This window comes from Heptranchias perlo, chromosome 10 (genome assembly GCF_035084215.1).
Source record: "Heptranchias perlo isolate sHepPer1 chromosome 10, sHepPer1.hap1, whole genome shotgun sequence".
NCBI lineage: Eukaryota > Metazoa > Chordata > Chondrichthyes > Hexanchiformes > Hexanchidae > Heptranchias > Heptranchias perlo.
Genome location: NC_090334.1, coordinates 58,956,648 through 58,978,408, shown reverse-complemented (window position 1 = coordinate 58,978,408; position 21,761 = coordinate 58,956,648). Strand labels below are relative to the sequence as shown.

General features: G+C 42.7%; 1 protein-coding gene across 4 annotated transcripts in view; it reads left to right on the top strand.

The window, feature by feature from the left end:
* The window catches only part of LOC137326606 (echinoderm microtubule-associated protein-like 5), a 207,748-nt gene that overhangs the window by 39,187 nt on the left and 146,800 nt on the right, over positions 1-21,761 (top strand). For all 4 annotated transcript variants that reach the window (XM_067991872.1, XM_067991873.1, XM_067991874.1 and 1 more), the window contains exons 6-9: positions 1,555-1,690; positions 12,238-12,439; positions 18,626-18,763; positions 20,721-20,977. In XM_067991872.1, the coding sequence (XP_067847973.1) occupies positions 1,555-1,690; positions 12,238-12,439; positions 18,626-18,763; positions 20,721-20,977 (733 nt within the window). The remainder of the gene's footprint in view (positions 1-1,554; positions 1,691-12,237; positions 12,440-18,625; positions 18,764-20,720; positions 20,978-21,761) is intronic.

Here is a 21,761-nt window from a genome sequence, read left to right as displayed (position 1 = left end):
GGACACTGCCCTGAGGAACTCTTGCAGCAATGTCCTGGGGCTGAGATGATTGGCCTCCAACAACCACTACCATCTGGATTTGCTGCAATAGCATGTGATTACGCTCTGCAGCTTTCATTCTGTGGTGCATTATTCAGTATTTTATTCTGAAAATTAGTATTTTGTGAAAAAAGTGTATGGTGAGAGCACACCTGAAGTACTGTGCACAGTTTTGATCTCCTTATCTCAGGGAGGATATACTTGCCTTAGAGGTGGTGCAACGAAGGTTCATTAGATTGATTCCTGGGTTGAGAGATCAAGTGGAATGGGCCTAAACTCTCTGGAATTTAGAAGAATGAGTGGTGCCCTCATTGACACATATAAGATTCTGAGGGGGCTTGTCAGGGTAGGTGCTGAGAGGTTGTTTCCCCTGGCTGGAGAATCGAGAACTAGAGGGCATAGAGTCAGGATAAGGGCCAGCCACTTAAGACTGAGATGAGGAGGAATGTCTTCGGAATTCTCTACCCCAAAGGGCTGTGGATGCTGAGTCGTTGAATATATTCAAGACTCAGATCGATAGATTTTTGGACCCTAGGGGAATCACGGGATATGTGGATCAGGTAGGAAAGTGGAGTTGAGGTCGAAGATCAGCCATGATCTTATTGAATGGCGGAGCAGGCTCGAAGGGCCATATGGCCTGCTCCTGCTCCTATTTCATGTGTTCTTGCGTTCTTATGATCAAAATATATGCCAAAGACAACCGAAAAATAAATAGAAATATTAGTATTTAAAATATGTTGTATACTTTGCAACAGGCTCATCAGGTTGACAGTCCACAGTCTCCTGGCAGCTTAGTTTTTCCTCCCCAGTCATTTCTCGCATCTCCACCCTCTCTGGCAAATGCAGTAGAAACATTCATTCCTCACCAACAGCATAAAAAGCAGATTGTGCTCACTTACTGTTTGTGGGACCTTGCTGTGTGCACATTGGCTACTGCGCTTATCTACAAAGCTACTGTGACTACACTTCAAAAATAATCCTCTTGCTCTCTCGCTCTCTCTTGCTCTCGTGCTTGCTAGCTTTTCTCTGCTCTCTCGTGCCTCATATCTTTTCATATTTTACGTACCAACTTAAAACCCTCTTACAATCATACATTGCATCTATGACCTGTTTTATCCTTAATTGAAACCCTTTTTGACCACAGACCTTAATTAATTCCATACATAGGTGAATATGAAAGTCATTTTTAAAAAAACATTCAAATATTCAGATTGTTTTGGAAAATAGTCCAATCAGCTAAAAGAAAAGCACTGCATTTATTGAAGCAAAAGTTCTGTGTACTGTTGGTATCATACTTAGTTATAAGTTTCAATGCCCTACAAATAGTAGCGCACTTGGGTTGTTTGTTTTTTGTAATTGCAAATACACACTAGTGATGTTTGATCTGTCGTCCTGCATATTTCAAAATGTGCCTGTTTTTAAATTCTGCAAATAAAGACTTCATGTGAATAAAGTTAACTTCATTGAACTTCACAGTAACAACAAAATGACATTTAATTTTAAAAACTCATTCAGTCAGGAATCTTCAGTATGAATGCCTGTGAAGAGGGATTTGCCACAGGAGGCAGAGATGGTTGTGTTCGCTTGTGGGATTTAAATTTCCAACCCATCACTTTGATTGATCTCAGGGAAACTGATCAAGGTTACAGAGGTAAAGAAATAACCTGTTACTTTTTCTATCCATAACTTTCATTTAGCATCAAGACTACATGAATAAGACTACATGTGGGTTATGTGCGTGTGCATGCCTTGGGTTTGCAAAGCAATAAGTGGCTTTGAAAAATGTTTGCTATAATGCTCTTCACTGTCTTGCAATTTAGCCACAGAGCATTAATGTATTTGGCTGAAGATCTTGCCATGATTTTGTTAGGCTTCACTGGTAATTCGCTAAAAGTAGTCCTAACTTGGGGAATGAAGAAGGTGGAGAATCCCCAACCCCCAATCTCCTTTAATTGCACTTCAAAAGTATGGCCTCAGCCTGGAGCTGGGGAAATGCCAAGCATTCTGGAGTCTCTTTGTGCAGGCATACAAAATCAAATTCTTTCACCTAAATCACTTTTTCAGGACCAGTAAGAGAAAAGGAAATATGTTTAACACAAATACCCTGCCCAAAGCTTGGTCAAGGACAGTGAAATAATCAAAGATGATCAGCAATTAAATTAGGCATTATCCCCTTGTCCCCAGAAGGTGGCGGAACAGGTAGATAAGGTGGTAAAGAAGGCATATGGGATACTTGCCTTTATTAGCCGAGGCATAGAATATAAGAGCAAGGAGGTTATGATGGAGCTGTATAAAACACTGGTTAGGCCACAGCTGGAGTACTGTGTGCAGTTCTGGTCGCCACACTACAGGAAGGATGTGATCGCTTTGGAGAGGGTGCAGAGGAGATTCACCAGGATGTTACCAGGGCTGGAGCGCTTCAGCTATGAAGAGAGACTGGGAAGATTGGGTTTGTTTTCCTTGGAGCAGAGGAGGCTGAGGGGGGACATGATTGAGGTGTACAAAATTATGAGGGGCACAGATAGGATGGATACTAAGGAGCTTTTTCCCTTCGTTGAGGGTTCTATAACAAGGGGACATAGATTCAAGGTAAAAGGCGGGAGGTTTAGAGGGGATTTGAGAAAGAACTTTTTCACCCAGAGGGTGGTTGGAGTCTGGAACTCACTGCCTGAAAGGGTTGTGGAGGCATGAACCCTCACAACATTCAAGAAGCATTTGGATGAGCACTTGAAATGCCATAGCATACAACGCTACGGACCAAATGCTGGAATATGGGATTAGAGTAGACAGGGCTGATGGCCGGCGCGGACACGATGGGCTGAAGGGCCTCTATCCATGCTGTATAACTCTATGACTCTATGACTTAAACTGAACTCCAAAGGAAGTGAGCAAAATGGTTCAACCCTTGATTACCGATGTCAGCAAATGTGCTGCTTACAGGAACAGGAGTAGGCTGTTTAGTCCCTTGAGCCTGGCTGTGAAGCACATTGGAATGTCCTGACGACATGAAAGGCATATATAAATGCATGTTCTTTCATTAACAGATAAGTTTTTATTTGTATGGATGGAGGGATGGGCGGGGAAGGATGGGTGGGCATAGGTTGGCACGGGGGTCGCGAGTCATGGGGGATGGGATCGGGGGTCCACGATCGTTGGGGGGAAGGGTTGGAGTTTGAAGAATCAGAGTGTGGGGGAGGATTGGGGTCAGAGGGGGACCGGGAGAGGATCAGGGGTTGGGGTCTGCGATCGTTGAGGGGGTCGGTGCAGGTAGGCTTGTTGGGCCCGGGGGAAGCACTCTGCTCTTCCAGGCCCACAAGCTGTGCCTTTCTAGACACCTACCTGTTGGTCTGGGGCCTTCTCACCTCCTTTCATGAGGCGTAAAACAGAAGGCCCGGGACTCCCAGCCCCACGGGATTGTAATTGGGAATTGGAGAAAAATGAAGGCCTGAAACCTCCTTGAAAGGCTCCTGGGAGCAGGTTGGTCTCCCGCCCCAGTGAAAACCGGAAATGGGCGGGTCGGAGGCAGGTCTGAAATGGTGGCAATTTTCAACCCCGCCCCTGCCCCCAATCCACCCTTTTTTTAATTTGAAAATTGAGCCCGAAGTTTTTATCCTGCGCCTGTGGATCAACATTCCTCAGAATTGCACAACAACAACACAGATCATTTAACAGGCAGGTAGAAAATGATGAATTATATCAGTACAGAAGGTGCCCCACCCAGTACTTGATGTTTCAAATTTATATTATGACCTGGATTCACAAATCGACGCATAACGGTCAAATTTGCAGGTTCTGAATTAGGAGCAGTTCATTCTGAGGAGGCAGCTTGGGAACTACAAAATACGTAAGTGGGGATGGAACAATGGTAGATAAAATTTAATAACGCAAGTGTAACGTATTGCATGTAGCAAAGAATGGGTGACACAAGTACTCCATGAATGGTGTTCAAAAGCTAAGGGAAAAGAGCTCATTGTTTTAGTAGACTCTATGGGCAGCATCTCCAAACATTGCAGAGCCATAATCAACAAAGCAAATAGAATATTGCTTTGTATAGCCAAAACAGCAAATGGAAGAGCTCCTGTTCAAATTCCACAGTGCTCTGGGAAGACCACATCCGCATCTGGTGCTGAAGCCCTGCAGGCACTTCAGAGAACGACTTCTAGGCTGATCCCTAATATAAAGACTTGGGTATAAGGAAAGAGTGGCAAAAATTTGGCTTTTCAATCTTAAAGGAAGATAACGGAGAGATGATCTTTAGAGATGTATAAGATAAGCCGCATAGAAAAGATAGACCCAGAAGATTACTTCAAATTAAACTGTGAGAATAGGGCAAGAGTATGCAGGTTCAAACTAGTAAAAGGCAAATTTTGGGCTGATGTCAGGAAATTCTTCACACAGTGACCAGCCTATGAAATGGAGTTCTTGGGAGAGTGGTGGAGGTAAAAATCCTGGTATTATTTGAACAATTAGATGCTGCAATGGGGATCATGTAGGCTTTGGGTTGAGTTGCCTTCCGTTTCCATATTTATATTGTACTTTTGTGAAAGGTAGTTACTAATAGCAATTGTGAAAAAGATTTGTGCAACATATTCATTGCTTTTACACTCTCTACAGACTAAACCCATGCTTGCTATCACGAATCACCACTATCTGATTTACCCTGACTCCTCTTGTTGCTTTTTTTCGGCCTTGGTGCTGTCTTGCAGTGTGCATCCCTAGCCTTTCACTCAGATTTCTCAATTATATAATTTAAAAAACCATGGGAAACTTTTTGGATGTTTTGTACCCCTGCCGCGCAGTTCTTTGTAACATGGCAGGACAGGTTGAGAAAGTGGTTTAAAAAAGCATATGGGAACCTGGTCTTTATAAATAGAGGCATAGAGTACAAAAGCAAGGTTATTATGTTGAACCTTTATAAAACACTGGTTCGGCCACAACTGGAGTATTGTGTCCAATTCTGGACACCGCACTTTAGGAAGGATGCGAAGGCCTTAGGGAGGGTGCAGAAAAGATTTACTAGAATGGTTCCAGGGATGAGGGACTTCAGTAACGTAGATGGACTGGAGAAGCTGAGGTTATTCTCCCTGGAGCAGAGAAGGTTAAGAGAAAATTTGATGGAAGTGTTCAAAATCATGAAGGGTTTAGATAAAGTAAATAAGGAGAAACTGATCCCATTGGCGGAAGGGTCGAGAACCAAAGGACACAGATTTATGATGATTGGCAAAAGAATCAAAGGCGACATGACGAAAAACTTTTTTATGCAGCGAGTAGTTATGATCTGGAACGTGCTGCCTGAAAGGGTGGTGGAAGCAGATTCAATCGTGGCTTTCGAAAAGGAATTGGATAAATACTTGAAGGGAAAAAATTGGCAGGGCTACGGGGAAAGAGAGGGGGAATGGGACTAATTGGATTGCTCTTACAAAGAGCTGGCATGGGCTGAATGGCCTCCTGTGCTGTAACCATTCTGTGAATTTTCCATGGAGCTGGTTTGAATTGACATAAATTTGTGACATTGTATTCATAATGTGTACTAGTCAATCTGCCACTGATTCGTAGCTTGTAGGGAATTAATTATTTATTTAATTTTGATCAGTAGGTTAAGCAATCTCAGTCAGTTATTTTCATGTTGACTGGTATGGTTAGCACTTGATTAAATTTTATGTTTATAGATTACTTACATGTACACATGCATGTATGCACACACACTGTGTAGTCCAGCACATCAGGCTAGTTTAGATATAAATCGCTAATGTGAAAAAAAATCCAAGGCAGGTATGCTACAGCCCACTAGATTAGAGCAAGGCAATGGACCGTTTACTCTATGAAGAGAAAAGAATGGGTGATTTCAATCAATCCCATATAAACTTGGAAAGTGGTCTCGAGTCTAGGTTGGTAAATGTAATACATGACAGCATCACGACTCAATGCTTAAGAGAAGCTATGAAAGGCAATGCTCATCTTGGCCTAGCATTTGTAAATGACCCAGACAACTTATTGAAAATGGAAGTTGTAACACCTCCGGGGGACAATAATTACAGAATGATCAAATTTAAACCCAAGAACAGGAGCACGGTTTATAACTTTTTAAAAGGGCTAAATTTCAGATAAGGGAACATTTAAAATTAATGGATTGGAGGAGGATGTTTAACATTTAAGTAGAAGAAAAATGGAACACCTTAAAAGAATAATCTTGCTAAACACGCAAGAGTAATACATACTGAAGATCAGCAAGCTGAGACTAAGCTAGCATGATCCTAAATGGATCAACAAACAAATTAAAATGACCTTTACAAATCCTGCAGGGAAAAGGCTGGTCAGGGGGCCAAAGAGAGACCTAGAAAAAAGCATAGCTGCAGAGGCAAAACAAAACAGTTCAAAAAAAATTATTTCAATACTACATTAGCAAGAGGATTCCTACGGGGTAAGAATATTAATAAATGCATATAGACTTTAAACTGATGGTGAGCACAGGATAGTAAATATTCTTCCTCCAAGTATTCACAAGGGAAGATATGAACAATGTGCCCTCCCTAAAAAGACAAGGCAAAACTCAAGACTCTGATATAAATGCAATGGACCTCCTGGACAAGCTGAAAGAACATAAAATAAATAAATCACTATGGATAAATGGTATTTATCCAAGAGTGTAGAGAGAGACTAGAAAGGAGATTTTCAAGCCTCTAACTATCATTGAGATAGTCAATAGACACTGAGGAAGTACCAAGAGATTGAAAACAGGCAATTGTGGTGCCTGTGTTCAAAAAGGGCAGCATAACACACTGGCAACGATAGACCAATTAGTCTTACTTCAATTCCATGTAAAATAATGGAATTGATTATCAGGAATAAGCTTGATTCCCTACAACAACCACCTAGTAAACAGTCAACATGGCTTTAGTTAAGGATGCCTTGCCTGACCAACTTCCTTTATTTCTTTGAGGAAGTGACAGACCAGTGGACTGTGGTAAACTGTACAGTGTTGCAAACATTGACTTCTAAATGGCATTTGATAAAGTTCCACTTGAAAGGCTACCAGTTAAGTTCACAGCTGTAGTGATTCAGGGTAAAACTTGTATGTGGATAAGGTATTGGCTGAAGAGTAGAAAACAACTGGTTAGTGGGGTTATGCTAGGGTGGGGGGAATTACTGAGTGGAGTGCCCCAATATCAGCAATTCAGACTACATCATTTACTTGGATTGAGAAACTCAATGCAAATTGGACAAATTTGCAAATTATGCCAAACTCGGAGGGGTAGTGGAATTGAAGGAAGCAGAAATTTCATAATAACTGAAACCAAATATGTGAGTGGGCCAAATAATGACAGATGAAACTTAATGCAGACTAGTATAAAGTATTGCACATAGGAAGGAAAACTGGGTGACACATGTACTCCATGAACGATATTGAAATAGCTACGGATGAAGTTGTGAGAGACCTAGGAGTCTTCGTAATCGTACCGCTCAACATGTGCAAGCAATGCAGAGCGGCAATCAACAAATCCAATAGAACACTGAACTCCAACGCCAAAATAGTAGAATACAAGTGAGAGGAAGTTGAATCAAATTGTACAGTGCTATGGTCAGACTGCATCTTGAGCACTGTGTCCTGTTCTGATCTCCAAGAAACCAGGGAGACATTCAAGCACTGGAGGCAGTGCAGAGAAGGGCCACAAGGGTGATCCCTAGAGTTATGAGTCTGAGTTATGAGGAAAGACTGGGGAAACGGGAGCTTTTCATCCTGGAAACAAGTCATCTGAGAGCTGATCATATAGAGGTGTATAAGATAGTAAATCATATGGAAAAGGTTAATCCGGAGTACTACTATATACAGTAAGAATAGGATAAGGAGACAGGCTCAAACTAATAAAAGGTAACTTTAGGACTGATATCAGGAGGTTCTTTATCATGCAGAGAATGATCAACACTTCCAATAGGCTTTTGGGCAGTGTAGTAGAAACGAAAACCCTGGAATCATTTAAGAAACAACTAGACGCAGCAATGGGGGAAGTGTAGGGTTGCTCTGTATGGAAGAATTAAATTGAGCTGGATGGCCATCTTCATCTGCAAGTACCTTATGAATGCAATATGAAAGATTTCATAAATTAATTTACAGATCCAACACAACTCTGTATATTAAATTTTCAGTCAGTGGTTTGGTGGTCCAAATTACTTATTTCGATGTTGGCATTGTATGGTGGAGACATGATGAAATTTTCTATTTGCACACCACAGATTTGACAGTTAGAGAGGAATTGTGCAGTCACCGGATGAATGAAGGTTGGAAGATCGGATGAATTAATTTACAACATGGAGAAAACAATTTATTTGACTGTTAACAGCAGGGCAGGGAAGTTTATGAAATTCTTTATCTGAAGTCAGTATGTTGTGGCAGGGATATGAGAGCAGATTTTTTTTTAGTACGCCTATCAGTTTCAATATACAAAAATGGAAGGGAGAATGTGGCTTTAGGATACAGTAAGCAGGAAAAACAAAGGCAGAAAGGGAAGATGCCTGTAGGGCAGAATGGTGTCAGTAGTGCCAGAAGGAAGAGTAGGGCCTGGAAGTGGGATGGGCTGGTGGAGAGAAGGAGGTGGACAGGAAAAATGGCAGAGCAACTTGCAGGGCAGAACTGGTGAGGCAGAAAAGGAGCAAGGCAGGCTGGCTGAAAATGTGTTGGGTGGGTGGGAAAACAGGCAAAAGGTGAAGGAGTCTAGTTAGGCTGGAGAGATTTATAAGTAGCTTACATCAGAAGTGGGAGTGCGGGGCTGAAATGGTGAGTGGGCAAAGGAAGAGACGGAGGTGGGGGGTGGTTTGTGGGGTGGCAGTCGGGAGGAAGACAAAGTTAAGAGGAAAACATAAAATTTAATTTTAATGTAAATTTTAATTTTAGAGTAAAGTTACAAGATGGCGATGGTCAGTGGTGATGTGGTGTGTAAATACAAAATGACATCACGCCAATATTTTTTCTGACATTTTTCTATGTTAAAGGCACAATTTGAATGCAAGTTATTGATCGAGCTGGGAGAGAGAATTAAGAAAGTTGCTCAAATAGTGCCACCAAATAACAGGAGTGTGGAACTACATCACAACAAGGCTAACAATATTTACATATTGTCTTCCCATTATAAATGTTTATCTCAAATTGTTACTCATAACTATAATTTCCCATCCCTGCCATCATCTTAGTGACTCTCTGTTATAGGCTCTCTCTGTCTTTAATTTTCTTCCTATAATGGGGCTCCCAAAATTGCACGTAGTACTGTAACTGTGGCCTAACCTTGGTTTTGTACAAAATCTATTACTGCTTCTTTACTCTTCTACTCTGTGCCCCTATCTATAAAATATATAATGCTATTAGCATTTTTATGGCTTTCACATTTTCAGGAAATTATGTACTCACTTACAGGGAATTTTAAATTTGAAGCCCTAGGGGTCTGTTCATACACACCCTTCAACATCTTTGTGAATTGTATACTCCCATTCATTGTTTTTCCTCCCAAAATGCCTCACTTGCCTACTTCTTATCGACTCCACGTTGATATCAAAGATCCAGGTATTGCAGCGGCCCAGATTATCATGGTCATCTACTTGTGCAGCTATTTCCTTGTCCTTCCATTGTAGGTAGGTCACTTGGGCTTGGACTGTTGTTACTTTTTCATCACCTTCAAGAACTTGGGGATTTGCATTGTTGAGTTCCATGACCTTTGCATGCATGGTCGACCGAAAATCTTGTGACGTCTTCAGACTTCCGACCATAGGTTGGGTGGTCCAGGATTGTTTCATGTTGTGCTAGTTCTGTCATTGTTTAAGTGTATCGTCCTTGGAGGCAACAGGACTTGGTGTTCCGTAGGTGATGCTGGAGTTCATGTTTCAGTTGTTCTGGACATCGGGCAGTTTTTAATCATGCTAAAAGGGTTCTGGCCCACTGTTTGTGGTATTGTGCAGTTGTTTGTGGGGCAGTGGTTGTTTGCGGGATAGTGGTACACTTTATTGAGGGGTGTTATCTTCTCCTGTTTCGTTGACCTGTTCTGTTGACTGAGTTGGAATTGTTAGGGGCAGAACTTATGCTCCTGATTTCTCATTTAGGGGTCATGTTCAGCCCTTCCATTGTTAGGATCCATGGTGGTCGAGTGAGGGAGCCAGTCAGCAATAACAATTAGAGGGAGAATCATGAGCTCTTGGTAGGCTCTTAAAAGGTGAGCACATTTTGTGTGCTTTATATTTTGCTGCTTTTCTTAGCTGGGAAGAGGGGGAGGAGGAATTTGAAGTGGAAATTAATATCTGGCTTCAGGAATCACCAGGAGTCCCTTATATTGTTCTATAAAAGAATAAAGTAACACTGTTGGACCACGGGTGGTGTGGGCTGGGGAACAAGAGAGTGTATGACATGTTTAGTATGCAACATGCTCCACTCATCATTAGAGGCTACGGTGCTATATATGGTGAATTCCCAATCTCTGGGCTATCATGGGGAAATAATGAGTAGAAGCTAGGGAAGAGGTGAAATCAATACGTCACATTGGACTGTTGCTGTTGGAGGAGAACTGGGAACCTTCTTGGCAAAGGACGATGCATGAGTGGAAAGGAAACTATCTGTACATAAATGAATCCTACTCTTGACAAAAGCGGGGGGAAATAATGTATGTGGAAGTATTTTCACATGTGTCTCTCAGCTGTAGTCTACCATAAATCCATCTCCCCAACATTCTATTTACTGCCTTTTCAGACTAATTGATGAATTTGTATTGAAGCTTATAATCTAAAATTCTTCTTATATGTGCTTGTACTTACATATTCATATATTCTGATTTTCTGGAATTCCCTAGATTCTAGAATGGTCCCCGTGGATAGGAAGGTAGCAAATGTAACCCCGCTATTCAAGAAAGGAGGGAGAGAGAAAACAGGGAACGATAGGCCAGTTAGCCTGACATCAGTAGTAGGGAAAATGCTGGAATCTATTATCAAGGACGTAGTAACAGGGCACTTAGATAATCATAATATGATTAGGCAGAGTCAACATGGTTTTATGAAAAGGAAATCGTGTTTGACAAATCAATTAGAGTTTTTTGAAGGGGTAACTAGCAGGGTAGATAAGGGGGAACATGTGGATGTAGTATATTTGGATTTTCAAAAGGCATTCGAAAAGGTGTTAGACAAGATTAGGGCTCATGGGATTGGAGGTAATATATCAGCATGGATTGAGGACTGATTAACGGACAGAAAACAGCGAGTATGAATAAATGGATCATTTTCAGGTTGGCAGGTTGTAACTAGTGAGGTGCTGCAAAGATCAGTGCTTGGGCGTCAGCTGTTAACAATACATATTAAAGACTTAGATGAGGGGACCGAGTGTAATGTATCCAAGTTTGCTGATGATACAAAGCTAAGTGGGAAAGTAGGCTGTGAGGAGGACATGAAGAGGCTGCAAAGGGATATAGACAGGTTAAGTGAGTGGGCGAGAAGGTGGCAGATGGAGTATAAAGTGGGGAAATGTGAAATTATCCACTTTGGTAGGAAAAATAGAAAAGCAGAATATCTTTTAAAAGGTGAGAGACTAAGAAAGGTTGGTATTCAGAGGGATTTTGATGTCCGTGTACACAAATCACAGAAAATCAGCATGCAAGTACAGCAAGCAATTAGGAAGGCAAATGGTATGTTAGCCTTTATTGCAAGTGTGTTGGAGTGTAGGAGTAAGGAGGTCTTGCTGCAATTATTTGGGGCTCTAGTGAGACTATACCTGGAGTACTGTATACAGTTTTGGTCTTCTTACCTAAGGAAGGATATACTTGCCTTAGAGGTGGTGCAACGAAGGTTCACTAAATTGATTGAGAGGGATGTCCCATAAGGAGAGATTGAGTAAAATGGGCCGAAATTCTCTAGAGTTTAGAAGAATGAGAGGTGATCTCATTGAAATGTATAAAATTCTTAGAGGGCTTGACAGGGTAAATGCTGAGTATCTGTTTCCCCTGGCTGGAGAGTCTAGAACTAGGGATCATAGTCTCAAGATAAGAGGTCAGCCATTTAGGGCCGAGGTGAGGAAAAACTTCTTCGCTCAGAGGGTTGTTTTATCCCCCCATGTGTATTTTTGTAAGTATTACTAGCGTCTTTAGTTTAAGGCTGTAGAGGCTTTTAATAATTAAAATCTTGAAGACTTGCAAACTATTTGATAGATTTTTTTGTATTAATTTTCTCTTCCAGGTCTCTCAGTGAGGAGTGTATGTTGGCAAGGAGATCATATTTTGGTTGGGACGCAGGACAGTGAAATCTTTGAAATCGTGGTACATGAACGCAACAAGCCTTTTCTAATTATGCAAGGTCACTGTGAAGGGGAGCTCTGGGCCTTAGCAGCTCATCCAACAAAGCCTTTAGCAGTAACTGGGAGTGATGATCGATCTGTTAGGTTTGTATAATCAATTGTGATGATTATCCCATGGCTATCAGATAATACGGTGACACAAGTTATGATTTCAGTTGGTAAAAATTTGTCCACTTCCTTTCAAAGGCAAGATGTGGAGATGCCGGTGATGGACTGGGGTTGACAATTGTAAACAATTTTACAACACCAAGTTATAGTCCAGCAATTTTATTTTAAATTCACAAGCTTTCGGAGGCTTCCTCCTTTGTCAGGTGAACGATGTGAAAATTTTCACATCGTTCACCTGACGAAGGAGGAAGCCTCCGAAAGCTTGTGAATTTAAAATAAAATTGCTGGACTATAACTTGGTGTTGTAAAATTGTTTACAATTTTCAAAGGCAAGGTATTCATTTTAACTTATTTTCAACCATGCCCCTTCTCCCCACAACAGAGTGCTATAAGGGCTAACAGGACAGGCATATTCCACTTCCAGACTTTGGTAGTAGTAAGGGGAAGCTAGATAAACACAAGAGGGAGAAAGGAATAGAAGGTTATGCTGATAGTATCAGTAATGGTGGCCATGAAACTACCGGATTGTCATAAAAACCCATCTGGTTCACTAATGTCCTTTAGGGAAGGAAACCTGCCGACCTTACCCGGTCTGGCTGAGATGTGACTCCAGTCCCATAGCAATGTGGTTGATTCTTAATCGCCCTCTGAAATGGCCTAGCAAGCCACTCAGTTGTAAAATCTCGCTAAAAAAAGTCACAGTAAGAATAAAACCGGACTGACCACTGGACACGACAAAGGCAAACCAAGCCCAGTCGACCCTGCAAGGTCCTCCTCACTAACATCTGGGGACTTGTGCCAAAATTGGGAGAGCTGTCCCACAGACTAGTCAAGCAACAGCCTGACATAGCCATACTCACAGAATCATACCTTTCAGCCAATGTCCCAGACTCTTCCATCACCATCCCTGGGTATGTCCTGTCCCCCTGGCAGGACAGACCCACTAGAGGTGGCGGTACAGTGATATACAGTCAGGAGGGAGTGGCCCTGGGAGTCCTTAACATTGACTCTGGACCCCATGAAATCTCATGGCATCAGGTCAAACATGGGCAAGGAAACCTCCTGCTGATTACCACCTACCGCCCTCCCTCAGCTGATGAATCAGTCCTCCTCCATGTTGAGCACCACTTGGAGGAAGCACTGAGGGTAGCAAGGGCACAGAATGTACTCTGGGTGGGGGACTTCAATGTCCATCACCAAGAGTGGCTCGGTAGCACCACTACTGACCGAGCTGGCCAAGTCCTGAAGGATATAGCTGCCAGACTGGGCCTGCGGCAGGTGGTGAGTGAACCAACAGGAGGGAAAAACTTGCTTGACCTCGTCCTCGCCAATCTACCTGTCGCAAATGCATCTGTCCATGACAGTATTGGTAGGAGTGACCACCGCACAGTCCTCGTGGAGATGAAGTCCCGTCTTCGCACTGAGAACACCATCCAACGTGTTGTGTGGCACAACCACCGTGCTAAATGGGATAGATTCAGAACAGATCTAGCAGCTCAAAACTGGGCATCCATGAGGCGCTGTGGGCCATCAGCAGCAGCAGAATTGTATTCCAGCACAATCTGTAACCTCATGGCCCGGCATATTCCTCATTCTACCATTACCAACAAGCCAGGGGATCAACCCTGGTTCAATGAGGAGTGTAGAAGAGCATGCCAGGAGCAGCACCAGACGTACCTAAAAATGAGGTGCCAACCCGGTGAAGCTACAACTCAGGACTACATGCATGCTAAACAGCGGAAGCAACATACTATAGACAGAGCTAAGCGATTCCACAACCAACGGATCAGATCAAAGCTCTGCAGTCCTTCCACATCCAGTCGTGAATGGTGGTGGACAATTAAACAACTAACTGGAGGAGGAGGCTCTGGAAACATCCCCATCCTCAACGATGGCAGAGTCCAGCACATGAGTGCAAAAGACGAGGCTGAAGCGTTTGCAACCATCTTCAGCCAGAAGTGCCGAGTGGATGATCCATCTCGGCCTCCTCCCGATATCCCCACCATCACAGAAGCCAGTCATCAGCCAATTCGATTCACTCCACATGATATCAAGAAACGGCTGAGTGCACTGGATACCACAAAGGCTATGGGCCCCGACAACATCCTGGCTGTAGTGCTGAAGACTTGTGCTCCAGAACTAGCTGCGCATCTAGCCAAGCTGTTCCAGTACAGCTACAACACTGGCATCTACCCGACAATGTGGAAAATTGCCCAGGTATGTCCTGGCAACAAAAATCTGGACAAATCAGGCTTGATCGGGTGGATGCGGTGAGGATGTTCCCAAGGATGGGTGAAACTAGAACTAGGGGGCATAATCTTAGAATAAGGGGCTGCTCCTTCAAAACTGAGATGAGGGGAAACTTCTTCACTCAGAGGGTGGTAGGTCTGTGGAATTTGCTGCCCCAGGAAGCTGTGGAAGCTACATCATTGAATAAATTCAAAGCATAAATAGACAGTTTCCTAGAAGTAAAGGGAATTAGGGGTTACGGGGAGCGGGCAGGAAATTGGAAATGAATTTAGATTTGAGGTTAGGATCAGATCAGCCATGATCTGATTGAATAGCGGAGCAGGCTCGAAGGGCCGATTGGCCTACTCCTGCTCCTATTTCTTATGTTCTAAATCCAATCCGGCCAATTACTGCCCCATCAGTCTACTCTCAATCATCAGCAAAGTGATGGAAGGTGTTGTCGACAGTGCTATCAAGCGGCACTTACTCACCAATAATCTGCTCACCGATGCTCAGTTTGTGTTGGGCCAGGACCACTCGGCTCCAGACCTCATTACAGCCTTGGTCCAAACATGGACAAAAGAGCTGAATTCCAGAGGTGAGGTGAGGTGGGAGTGACTGTCCTTGACATCAAGGCAGCATTTGACCGAGTGTAGCACCAAAGGGCCCTAGTAAAATTGAAGTCAATGGGAATCGGGGGGAAAGCTCTCCAGTGGCTGGAGTCATACCTAGCACAAAGGAAGATGGTAGTGGTTGTTGGAGGCCAATCATCTCAGCCCCTGGGCATTGCTGCAGGAGTTCCTCAGGGCAGTGTCCTTGGCCCAACCATCTTCAGCTGTTTCATCAATGACCTTCCCTCCATCATAAGGTCAGAAATGGGGATGTTCGCTGATGATTGCACAGTGTTCAGTTCCATTCGCAACCCCTCAGATAATGAAGCAGTCCGAGCCCGCATGCAGCAAGACCTGGACAACATCCAGGCTTGGGCTCATAAGTGGCAAGTAACATTCGTGCCAGGCAATGACCATCTCCAACAAGAGACCGTCTAACCACCTCCCCTTGACATTCAACGGCATTACCATCGCCGAATCCCCCACCATCAACATCCTGGGGGTCACCATTGACCAGAAACTTAACTGGACCAGCCATATAAATACTGTGGCTACAAGAGCAGGTCAGAGGCTGGGTATTCTGCGGCGAGTGACTCACCTCCTGACTCCCCAAAGCCTTTCCACCATCTGGAAGGCACAAGTCAGGAGTGTGATGGAATACTCTCCACTTGTCTGGATGAGTGCAGCTCCAACAACACTGAAGAAGCTTGACACCATCTAGGACAAAGCAGCCCACTTGATTGGCACCCCATCCACCACCCTAAACATTCACTCCCTTTACCACCGGCGCACAGTGGATGTAGTGTGCACCATCCACAGGATGCACTGCAGCAACTCGCCAAGGCTTCTTCGACAGCACCTCCCAAACCCGCGACCTCTACCACCTAGAAGGACAAGGGCAGCAGGCACATGGGAACAACACCACCTGCATGTTCCCCTCCAAGTCACACACCATCCCGACTTGGAAATATATCGCCGTTCCTTCATCGTCGCTGGGTCAAAATCCTGGAACTCCCTACCTAACAGCACTGTGGGAGAACCTTCACCACACGGAGTGCAGTGGTTCATGAAGGTGGCTCACCACCACCTTCTCAAGGGTAATTTGGGATGGGCAATAAATGCCGGCCTTGCCAGCGATGCCCACATCTCATGAATGAACAAAAAAAATAAACACCGGCATTGACCAGTTGGGCCTAACGGCCTTTTTCTGTGCTATACATTCTATGTAATATTACCCTGGGGAGGTTTCATCTGATGCAGATGTTACAGTTGAGATGTGCATGTGGAGTTTTTTCAGACCTCTTCTCTTTCAAATGACATATGAGTCTTAAACTCAACACTCAGCATGTCTAAACAATGCAGCACAGCAATCAACAAAGCCAGTAGGATGTTGAACTAAAACAAAAGCAAAATACTGCGGATGCTGGAAATCTGAAATAAAAAAAAGAAAATGCTGGATTAGCTCAGCAAGTCAGATAGCATCTGTGGAGAAAGAAACCGAGTTAACGTTTCAGGTTGAAGCCCTTTTGTCAGAACTACATACCCAATAGAGTAGAATCAAAGGAATTTGTGACCAAGCTATTCCAGTGCCCTGGTCAGAATACAGTGTGCACTTCTGGTCACCAATACACAAGGGAGACAATCGGGCACTATAGGAAATGCCGAGAAGGCCAATCCCTCATGTCTGGAAAGGAGATGTCTGAGAAGTGCTTTTGTAGAGATATATAGTTAAGGGGATGGAAGAAATCAGCTCATCCAAAACTCTGCTACCCAAATCTTATCTTGCACCATGTCCCGTTCTCCCATCATGTGCTCCCTAACCTACATTAGCTCTCGCTCCCCATGCTTCCAATTTAAAATTCTCATCCTCGTGTTTAAATTCTTTCATGGCCTTACCTCTCCCTATCTTTGTAACCTTTTCCAGCCCATCAGCCCTCCGAGAATTCTGTGTTGTTCCAACTCTGGCCTCTTGTGCATCTCCCACTCTCTTCGTCTCACCATTGGCTGCCGTACCTTTCAGCTGTTGAGGTGTTGTGCTTTAGAATTGTCTCCCTTAAACCACACAACCTCTCTGCTTCCCTCTCTTGTTTTAAGACCCTCCTTAAAAAGCCCATCTTTCTGACAAAGCTTTTAGACAACCCTCCTAATATCGCCTCCTTTGGCTCAGTATCAACTTTTATCTGGCTATGCTTCTGTGAAGCGTCCAGGACATTCTTCTTCATTAAAGGCACTAAATAGATGCAAGTTGTTGAAAAGATAAATCAGAAAAATTGCTTTAAATTTTGAGAGTAGGATAAGGGCCCATGGCTTCAAACTAGTAAAAGCTAAATTTAGGACTGATCGCAGGAAATTCTTCTTTGCACAAAGAGTGATCAACATAGATTTAGACTTTCAGGAAGTGTAGTGTAGGTGAAAACCCTGGAATCTTTTTTTAAAAAAACAATTGGATGCTAAAATCCCGGAACTTTAGGATCTTTCTGGATGGATGAATTAAGATGTGCTACATAGCTTTCCTCACCCTAAACCTATCTACCTCTCAGCTTCCCTCTTTTTGTGGGAGTACCTTCATCATGTGGACTGCAGCGGGTCAAGAAGGCGACCCAGCACAACCTCCTCGAAGGCAACTAGGGATGGACAATAAATGCTGTCCTTGCCATCGACGTCCATATCCCATGATTGAATAACCAAAAAAAAATCTGTAGCTGTTTTGTGACGGTAGTTTTAAAAGTTTCAGGCAGCCTTTCAGAAGAATTTTTTGCTCCATCCAGATGGCACTTTAAACTCTACACTTGCAAGTTCCAGCATCCATTGTATGATGAGCTTATATTGGTGTTGTCCTGTGCATTAGCCACTAGTGGCTAATTTCATTTCTGATCAGTAAATAATAAATGAGATAATAGACACCGTTGTTGGACATGTGATCTCACTGCTCATTATCGCATGTCGTATGTGTCTACGTACTTTAACCTCTCTTGGCAAAATGGTAAGCCAAAAAGCAGAGTGTGTAACTTTTGATCATTGAGTATCATAGTCAGTACAGCACAGGAGGAGGCCATTCAGCCCATCATTCCTGTGCCGGTGCTTTGAAAGAGCTATCCAATTCGTCCCATTCCCCTGCTCTTTCCCCATAGCCCTGTAAATTTTTTCACTTTAGGGGAGATTTAAATTTCCAAAACATATTCAATACAATGTTTTGTTGGATGAGCAATGAAATGCAAAATAATGTTTGGGATCATTGGAAAGAACCTATTAAGTTTAGAATATTGAATGGCTTAATTATCATTTATTTTACCTTTTTTATGGTGGTCTGAATGTATTGTAGAATATGGAGTCTTATTGATCATGCTCTGATTGCTCGATGCAATATGGAAGAACCAATTCGTTGTGTTGCTGTGAGTTCAGATGGCATCCATCTTGCTCTGGGTATGAAGGATGGTTCTTTCACTGTACTGCGGATCAGGTATGTGAAAAAGGGAACCATCTTCTGCTTTGCTAATGTTAGTTTTGAAAGACGCAAGTGATGTTTTGAATAATGTGTACCTCTAGAGCCCCACTCTAGGACTTAAACACTAGGCTGACACATCACAGCAGTACTGAGGGAGTGCTGTAATGTCAGATGATATTTTTATAGTTTTGTTATTGGCTCTTTATATGTTAGCCTGGATGTGATTTTTACTGTATCATTTGGGATTTTTTTTGGGGGGAGAAACACGGTGGGAGAGTGGGGATGTCATCTACAGGTGGAGCTGACAAACATTTGACTGCAGAGCGCATTGATGGGAGATTCCAGCAAAGAGTGAGACATGGGGAAGGGGTATCTCAAGAGGGGGATATAAAGGGGTTAGCTAGAGAAGAGCATACCAGATCACCCAAATGGATGGGGCTAATAATGAAAGAAGATAGGGAGTCTGTTGGAGAGGAAGTAAAGAGAGGTAAAGCATTAAGGAGAGTCATGAAGACATGGGGATAGGGTGTGAGGCAAGCATCATACCTGGGTTAGATGCCGTGATGGAGAGGTAATGAGATAGAGCACAGAAATAGTGGTGATTGTATACTGGAAAGGGGACACATCAGATCAATTCATGAAGTAGCAAGTAGGGATTGGCATTACCAAGCACAGCACAGCTACAAGTGGCAAGTTAGGAGGAGGAGGAGGAGGAAGTTGGCTTTATGTCTTGAAGGTTATGTGGAGGGAGAGCACAGTGGAAGACAAAGTGCTGTTGTAGTTGCTGACATGCATCCTTGTTATCCTTTATTAAATATACCCTGTTCTATACATATAACATTTTTGAATTTTATCCAGTGCTTATTTGGGTCTTTGCAATATGCATTATGTATGATACTCTGGGTATGATGTATACATTTGGTGTGATGCATGCAATGCTCAAGACTTTATTTAACTGTTTTCATTCTTTTGAAAAAAATATTCGAGGAGGGGTAAAAGTTACTAGTTAATGTGAAAAAAAAATGAGTAACAGGATTTTATCATTCCACATATTCTATAAACAACAAGATTTGGTCAGTCAACAGTGGAAAAATCAGGAGGATAACATCTCTGCATAGCACATAAAGGCCACCATACCTTGGCATCATTTGTTCTTTCCCATTCAGACAATCTTCAGTAGCTTGTCCATTCCTGTCAAAAATTCATCAGTACTCTTTTAAAAAGAAATTCATTAATATGCCCATGGCTTGGTATAATAAATGGCACTACTGCTGAGAACCATGGCTTGGTATAAGGGATATCCCACTGTTGAGGACCAATCTTGGTATTAGTTGACTAAGATGTACTCTTTGATGCACTTGAATAAATACAGTATTCCTTCATTCTATTCTTTGGGATGTTACATCCCTTGCTGCACTGGAATTTGACATTTTCATGTGGTGTTCATTGACATTTTCCAAGGTTTGCTTTGTTATAGTCAGTCATTACTCAGCAATCCACACCTGCAGCCATCCCTAAGGTGGGACTGAAGGCATTACCTTGATGGTTGGGGGTGGGGGGGGGGGGTTTGTGGTTACCTTGGCTACATAAAATTCTCTCCACTCAAAGAAGGCACAAATGCCTCCATTAAGGCACTTGCAGGAGATATATTTCAATTTTTCCTCTGTAGTTGTGTCTTCTCTGTCATCAGCAATATAGAGCCCAACCACCTGTGCATCTGAAAATATTAGGTAACCCTGAATACTCTCTGCAAGAAAGGTTCATAGGAAGACTGACCTTTCAAATAGCCTGGACACATGTCTCAGTAGGATCTTTTAGAGGTGGTTCCAACAGTTTAATGTAAAGGTTCCCCAAGTTTTGAAGTGCAGCTGCCTGAAGTCCCCTTCGAGTGACTCCGTTGTGACCTCGTGTGTGGTATTTATGAGGCTTTATTTTAGATCTGTTTCATGGTAAACTGTTTTTACTATTTCAGAGATATGACGGAAGTTGTTCACATAAAAGATAGGAAAGAAGCAATTCATGAGTTAAAATATTCACCTGATGGAACATATTTGGCTGTGGGCTCAAATGATAGCTCCGTTGATATCTATGGAGTTCTGCAACGATATAAAAAAGTTGGCGAGTGTTTTGGATCTTTGAGCTTCATCACACATATGGATTGGTCAACTGATAGCAAATACTTACAAACCAATGATGGTTCTGGAAAAAGACTGTTTTACAACATGCCAAGTAAGGGTTTCACCTTGATTAAAGAATATAAATGTGTAGTTGCATGATTATTTTTTCTATTGATTTATTTGTGATGGATATCTTCTGAACTCTACTTTGCAAGGTTTATGAGCCACGAGCTGCTAAAGTCGCTTCTCACTTGGTTTCTGAGTGTTGAAGTATTCATGTCCATGAGAGAGTGCAGCAGTCATCATGTTGTCCTTGCAATGCCTTCAGCATTAGATAAAATTGAGATATAAATAACAATCCCAATAGAACTGCCTCCTAAAAATCAAAATGTTCTTCCAGTCTCTCCTCTTTGTTTTTAACCCTTTTATCCATATTTTTCCATTCTTGCTTCCCCCCCCCCCCCCACCCCCGGCTTTGTTCTTCACACAGCCCTGCCTTTCACTGTTTAATCTGTTGTAATTCGTTGCATGATTCCTATCTCCTAATGTCCTGCCTACCACCATGCCTCATGGTCTCCATATCTGGTATTCTCTAACTGCACAGTGTCCACTGCTTCAAACAGCCGCATCTTACACATCCCAATGAATATGCAATAATTACTTGGCACTTGATATGATAGTGTAGTGGTTGTATTACTGCACTAATAACCCAGAGAATGTGAGTTCAAATCACACCTTGGCAGTTTGATCATTTGAATTAATTTTTTTTAAAATCTAGAACTGAAAATAAAATTTTTAAAACTGGCATCTGTCGGATTGTCGTAAAAACCCAATGGGTTCACTAATGTTGTTTAGGGAATGAAACCTGCTGTGCTTGCCCGGTCTGGCCTATATGT